Source organism: Tursiops truncatus, chromosome 7, assembly GCF_011762595.2.
Source record: "Tursiops truncatus isolate mTurTru1 chromosome 7, mTurTru1.mat.Y, whole genome shotgun sequence".
Lineage (NCBI taxonomy): Eukaryota > Metazoa > Chordata > Mammalia > Artiodactyla > Delphinidae > Tursiops > Tursiops truncatus.
The window spans coordinates 64,018,767-64,025,952 of record NC_047040.1 but is presented as its reverse complement, the minus strand read 5'-3'; the positions used below and the strand labels follow the sequence as shown (position 1 = coordinate 64,025,952).

The 7,186-nt window shown below is 41.9% G+C and overlaps 1 protein-coding gene across 1 annotated transcript; it reads left to right on the top strand.

Annotated features, from left to right (window-relative positions):
- The first annotated feature begins 5,198 nt into the window (after nt 1–5,198).
- Nucleotides 5,199–6,527, top strand: B3GALT1 (beta-1,3-galactosyltransferase 1). Its single transcript, XM_004323549.3, has one exon. The coding sequence runs from the start codon at nt 5,199–5,201 to the stop codon at nt 6,177–6,179; it is 981 nt and encodes a 326-aa protein (XP_004323597.1). The 3' UTR covers nt 6,180–6,527.
- The last annotated feature ends 659 nt before the right edge of the window (nt 6,528–7,186 follow it).

Sequence of the window (7,186 nt, the reverse complement as noted above, 5' to 3'; positions counted from 1 at the left end):
TGTTCCCACATCTCTTCCCTCTTGGGTCTCCCTCCCTCCCACCCTCCCTATCCCACCCCTCCAGGTGGTCACAAAGCACCGAGCTGATCTCCCTGTGCTATGTGGCTGCTTCCCACTAGCTATCTATTTTACGTTTGGTAGTGTATATATGTCCATGCCACTCTCTCACTTTGTCCCAGCTTACCCTTCCCCCTCCCCATATCCTCAAGTCCATTCTCTAGTAGGTCTGTGTCTTTATTCCCATCTTACCCCTAGGTTCTTCATGACCTTTTTTTTTTTCTTAGATTCCATATATATGTGTTAGCATACGGTATTTGTTTTTCTCTTTCTGACTTACTTCACTCTGTATGACAGTCTCTAGCTCCATCCACCTCACTACAAATATCTCAATTTCGTTTCTTTTTATGGCTGAGTAATATTCCATTGTCTATATGTGCCACATCTTCTTTATCCATTCATCCGATGATGGACACTTAAGTTGCTTCCATGTCCTGGCTATTGTAAATAGAGCTGCAATGAACATTGTGGTACATGACTCTTTTTGAATTATGGTTTTCTCAGGGTATACGCCCAGTAGTGGGATTGCTGGGTCATATGGTAGTTCTATTTTCAGTTTTTTAAGGAACCTCCATACTGTTCTCCATAGTGGCTGTATCAATTTATGTTCCCACCAACAGTGCAAGAGTGTGGAGGGATTTGTCTTTAATGGATGACAAGTTAATGTGTCATCAGCGTCTGCAGTTGCGGTAGGGCTGCTGAAAGGAATAACAAATGTTTTGTGTTTCGCTTTCTACTTTACTGATACATTAACGTGTCTGTTAAACAGGGTTTTTTGTTTCAATCTTGTAAAACTAAACGAACCCTCTGGAGAATTCTGCTGTGTGACACTCAGCTTCTTCCCCAGAACTTTTCAGCTGATGAATTTTCTTAGATTTTCGGTGCACCTTTGTCTTTGAGTTTTCCAGGAAGAAGATAGAGTTCTCTAGCAAGAAAATCTGTACAGTGTAGTCACTAACCCAAAAAACTGACAGCAATCCTATGTATCTAGAAGGACTGATCAATGTATGTGCCTGGATCCCAAATCATGAACTGATGGACTGACAGAATCCCCTCGCCCCATTAGAACTTGCTCTTTGTATCCTAATACCATCTATCTGTATTACACTCTTTCCCCGGAAACTCAGACAATTAATACGTTTAACGTATTTGGAAGTAAAGCAGATGTTACTTTTGCCCTTATTTTATACCCAAGGCTGCTAAGGCACAGAAAGCCACACAGCCAGTTACTCAAGGAGTAAAACAAGGACATCTGGCCCATTACCATCTACTTAATCCAACATATATGAAATTACTCATTAGCATTAAATGCACCAAGCTGCTCTCTCCTGTCTTGACTTATGTTACTGTTTCTGGTCCAGAGGTCTATTTTTGTGCTTGTTTGGCCACCTGAGAAGTTTGTTTGGTTGTGAGCAAAAAGGACGTTTCTGAGCACCCCGTGCTGCGGGTCCACATTATCCTTGGCCGCTCTTCAGATTCTGCCTGGTTCCTGTTCCCATTTCAAATCCTCTCTTTTATTGGTGACCAAGATGTAACACTGTGCCTACTTTTGTTCTCGTCTGAAAAATAAGTCAATAGAGAGAGTGATTCTTTCAGTGTGTGACTGTGTGTGACTGTGTGTGTGTGTGTGTGTGTGTTTTGCAGGACTTCAGAGAAAGGGAACTGCAGTGTTTCTGAACCATTTCAATTTCTAAAGCTCTCCCCCACCCCCAGCATCTTCAGGCTTTAATGTGCTCTTTGCAAATCATCATTTTTTGATGACCAAGGATCCCTTCAGAATTGGTGTAGTGCGGTGGGTAGCAAACCAAAAACTAGAAAAAAATTCAAGCAGTGGACACACATCTAAGAAAATAAACCTACGGATCCTGGGAGACTAGCAGCCTGAGATAATCCCTTCCACCCTGGGCTTTCTCATGCAAGATTTTGCCTGTTGTCCTAACAGGCCTTAGGAAACTTGGGATGATTACTTACCTGGTCACTCACCTGTTGTGTGATCTTGAACAAGCTACTTATTATCTCTAAGTTTCCATTCTCTCATCTGTAAAATGGAGAAAATATCTCCCTTGTAAAACCGTGAGGCACGAAACTCTGTAAAATCCATGGCGTTGAATACAGCGCGTAGCACAGTGCCTGGTGCACTATACACATTTTTAAATGAGACCTACAGTAACAATGGTAGGAAGTATCATGTTTGTTAGCTGTCTAGGGAAGAATGCTCATTCTTCTGTGAAAAGGGTTTGTAAATACATATACTTGATTCGTGCTCTCACCTGTTCCTCTCATATTTCTCCCTCTTTTAGCTCTTTTTAAATTGCCCAGCTGCCTGTGTTTATGGAGTCCCTTCTCCTGGAAAACCATACAGAAAGTTATCAGATAAAACAAATTTTTGCTTATTCTTCTGGGGCACAGAGCTATGGGAGATAGATATCCTTAATATGGAAAAATGAACTGCTATTGAAAATCAGTGGACAGGATTTGGGGAAGGTAGAATCCTCCGTTACGCCCTTTAGTTTGCAAAGATGGGTAACCAGCTCCTCGCTAAGAATAGTTTCTGAGCACCACTCACCATCTGCCCCCTGCCTGTCTCCACAGCCACCACCCCATCGCCCTGTCTTCTTCCTTTACTCTACAGCCCTGGCACACACTAGGCTCTCTCATGTTATGCCTTTGTATATGCTGGTCCCTCTGCCTGGAATGCCCGACCCTCATCCCGATAATTCCTAGATGTCCTTGAAGATTCAGCTGAGATAACTTCTATGAACTTTCCATGGCATTGTCCCCAAGGCAACCTCATTGTTAGACTCTGGGAGCGGATGGAGCGTGGGACTCACACTGCAATTTAGGAGAATGGTCCCTTTGGAGAAGCACTCTGCACAGTCTGCAGGACCGTCCCTAGTTCTCCCACGCCCTGTCCACCAGCCCACCTCTCCTATGTACTCCATTAGCCTTATGATGAAATGTTTATCCCACTGTTTTAATCATTCACTTGACGTCTTTCCTCCTAGACTGTGAGTTCCTTGAGGAGGCGTGTGCGTTCTGTTTCTGTTTTTCCAATACGTTGCAGCACGCCCTTAACCCCCGATTGATAGCCTGATTAGTGGCTCCAGAAGAGAACTTGGTAGAAGCCTCTTCCAGGTGCTGCTTTTGGGGAACCCCTTCACGGTTCAGTGATGGGTGGCTCGCAGTCTAGTAGGAAAGTGTGAGAGGTGACAAGGGCTATATGATGATAAAGGTAGGCTCATAAGAATCAGATCCTAGGCTAGGACAATGGTGGAGAAAGTTTGGTTTCTAGTACCATCTTGAGACTCACTCACGTCCCTTTGGCATTCAAATGGAGTCGATGTCTGTGTATCCCAAGGTGAGAAACCCTTTTCTAAACTCTCTGTTGCTGATTTCTCACACTTCCTTTGGCTTACTGCTTAAAGTTTCAGAGCTTGCTGCACAGCACATCCTTTTTATCTTTAGAGCAGAAATTCCCTCCAGAAGGCCAAGGATACCGGAGCCTATATTTAGAGAGTACTTAATATGGGTCGGATGAAGGCCTGACTATGCCTAGAGTCATGCTGCTTGAAGCCATTCTAATACTCATTTAGTTAGAACCATAACTGCGCTGAGTTATGGCTGGTCTCATACGGATCATATATTCACAGTCAGTGCTTGGCTTAGACAAGAAGATGTGTATTACCTCTGCTGTTGCCCGTCATGTCTTTTCATTTCATTATGACTATTGTGCTTGGAAACATGATTTTCAATCTGTAATCCCAGTTAAATTCTTTCAACACAGTGTATACATTTAAGTGCCTAGTTTTCTTTAAAGCAGACTTTGGTGAAACTGATATCCATTATCTGCTATCTGTGTCCTCCAAGACACATTTTGCACATTTTGATCTAAGAAGGAAGAGATAATTTTTTACATGAATGGTTGTCGTAACCTGGCATATATTTTTGACTGACATGATAGCAGCAGAAGTTCTAGAAAGGATTACGGTTCTGAAGGACAACTTTTTAATTTGAACATCAGTTAAAGTGCTCTGTCACATCTCCGTTGAATTTGTGGCCCCCAACCTCAATGGTCTCCCTTATTATACTCCTGCCATGTTTACAGGCAAGTGTAACTAAGTAAAAAGAATTAAAAGAGGACAGTATAATTTCACCAAAGGAACATAAGGGTGAATTGCTGAAAACCACAAAAAGCGATACCATTTAGATCAGCTCCAAAATGAATGCTGCCCACTCTCTGAAGGACAGCAGGGCCATGGTCTCCATGCATGAGGGGTAAGGATATTCTCCATACGAAGCATTACAGAAAACTGAGAATGAGGAACTAACATTTGTGAGAGCCAAAATAAGGAAAAAAGTGAGAAAAGTTGGGAATTACTTCTAAGTCAAAGCCAAGGAAGACAATTTCAGCAAAGATTTTCCAGTGGTGATCGACACATTTTCAAGAACGGGGCTAGAGAAAACGAGGAGATGTTGAGAACTGATGACTTCATCAGAATCAAGCAAACCAAAACTTAGACTTGAGAAAAATGGAAGATATGAGGCCATGGGTGACATTTTCCTGGTTGAAAGAAGACTTTAGCATCAGAAAGTATTGATATTTAACTGCAAAGAAGGCCTCTTGTGAAGAGGGGGAATCTTTTTTAAAATTACGAATATTCAGTTTCCTTCATGGTTCATCTATAGTTTATAATGTATTTGCTGATACCATGGAGCTATGAATATCTGTAAACAACTCCTATCAAGGGAAGAAAGGTAGAATGCTTGTGTCAGGGAGTTGTCAATACTGATGGAAATGAATGCCTGTGTTTATTTTAATCAGCATGGGTAATCCTTATACCCTTATTATGTTTATTTGAGGATGTGAAATGACTAAGTAAATCTGAATGACAACTGTACTTTGATTTTGCAGAGTTAAGAGGAAGATTTATGAGACATGGACCCTTGTATCAGATTTGGAGAAAAGTAGAGTGAATACAGAGGTGCCAGACGGCCACTGAGACCCATGGACAGTCCTGTACTCACGCTTCTCTGTCGAACTTTAAGATTTACTAGTAATATGCTACCTTTACCAAATGAAAAGAAACTAATGCCGAGAAGGCATACTCTTCAATATTGGGAATAGACGTGCTCTCAAGACAATGGCTTCAAAGGTCTCCTGTTTATACGTTTTGACAGTCGTGTGCTGGGCCAGCGCTCTCTGGTACTTGAGTGTCACTCGCCCTACTTCTTCCTACACTGGCTCCAAGCCATTCAGCCATCTAACAGTTGCCAGGAAAAACTTCACCTTTGGCAACATAAGAACTCGACCTATAAACCCCCATTCTTTTGAATTTCTTATAAATGAGCCCAACAAGTGTGAGAAAAACATTCCTTTCCTCGTTATCCTCATCAGCACCACCCATAAAGAATTTGATGCCCGGCAGGCGATCCGAGAGACCTGGGGGGATGAGAACAACTTTAAAGGGATCAAGATAGCCACTCTCTTCCTCCTGGGCAAGAACGCTGATCCCGTTCTCAATCAGATGGTGGAGCAAGAAAGCCAGATCTTTCACGACATTATCGTGGAGGACTTCATTGATTCCTACCATAACCTTACCCTCAAAACCTTAATGGGGATGAGGTGGGTGGCCACTTTTTGTTCAAAAGCCAAGTACGTCATGAAAACAGACAGCGACATTTTTGTCAACATGGACAACCTTATTTATAAACTACTAAAACCGTCCACCAAGCCAAGAAGAAGGTATTTTACTGGCTATGTCATCAACGGAGGGCCAATCCGAGACGTCCGCAGTAAGTGGTATATGCCTAGGGATTTGTACCCCGACAGTAACTACCCACCCTTCTGCTCGGGGACCGGCTATATCTTTTCAGCTGATGTGGCTGAACTCATTTACAAGACCTCCCTCCACACCAGGCTGCTTCACCTGGAAGATGTATATGTGGGACTGTGTCTTCGAAAGCTGGGCATCCATCCTTTCCAGAACAGTGGCTTCAATCACTGGAAAATGGCCTACAGTTTGTGTAGGTATCGCCGAGTTATCACCGTGCATCAGATCTCTCCAGAAGAAATGCACAGAATCTGGAATGACATGTCAAGCAAGAAACATCTCAGATGTTAGGATTTTTACCAATGTAAATACGTTCCTTTTCTTTTTTAAGAAATGAAGCCTAGGGTGTAGGTATTTTACAGATGTCACCAGAGGAAATGAACTGGTGAAGGGGTTTTGTAAAAAGTGTTTTTCTTCCCACTCCTAGTTCCTTTCTTGGATTGCCGATTTACGCGTGTTAAGCTCTGCTCATAGAAATAATACATGCGTTAAAAGCACCAGATTTCATTCTCAGGTCCTGAAGTATTGCGTTTATCTCAAAAAGCAACTTCCTAACAACTGCTAGGATTTACATACTGTGCATCTGAGATAAAAATCTGGTTCTGGGAAACTAGAACTCACGGTAATGTCTTCATATCCTCTCCGCAAAAGTAAATAAGTAAATAACACTTTTTCAAAAACAATTCAGAAATAATGCACAGTCAGGGAGACACACTGGATGTGATTATTAATATTGTGTGTGCTGTTACATTGAATTTCTACATATATTGCCATGTAATGTGTACAGTATTTGCAGTTCCACTAAGAAATGAACTTAGGACTGACAGGGAGGCTGCAGTTAAATAAATGGGAATTTAAACTTGAGAATTAAATATTCTGTATGTTTGGAAGACAACTCTGCTTGCTCATCCAAGGATTAAACCTGGTCAGCGGGTAGAATGTATATAAAATGCTACGTAACAAAATAAACTGGAGAATTTTTTTTTCCTGCTCTTTCAGAACAAACATTACCTCCAAGGAGATTTTGCCAAATGTAATCTCACCTGCTTCCCTCCATACAATGTCACTAAATACATTTCACACTTTCTGGCTCAGGCAGATACATGTATAGAAATAAGTTGGTAGGAGGCCAGAAGGACAGTATATCACATGGAGAAAAATATAAATTTATGTGTGCGTTACAATTAACAAAAGCTTGGCACTAGTGTCAGATGCCCCTTCCGTACCTTTGCAAAGCACATGAGAAACTATTTGAACAGGGAGCGATGTTACTGAAGGATTTAGCCCTGCTGTTGATA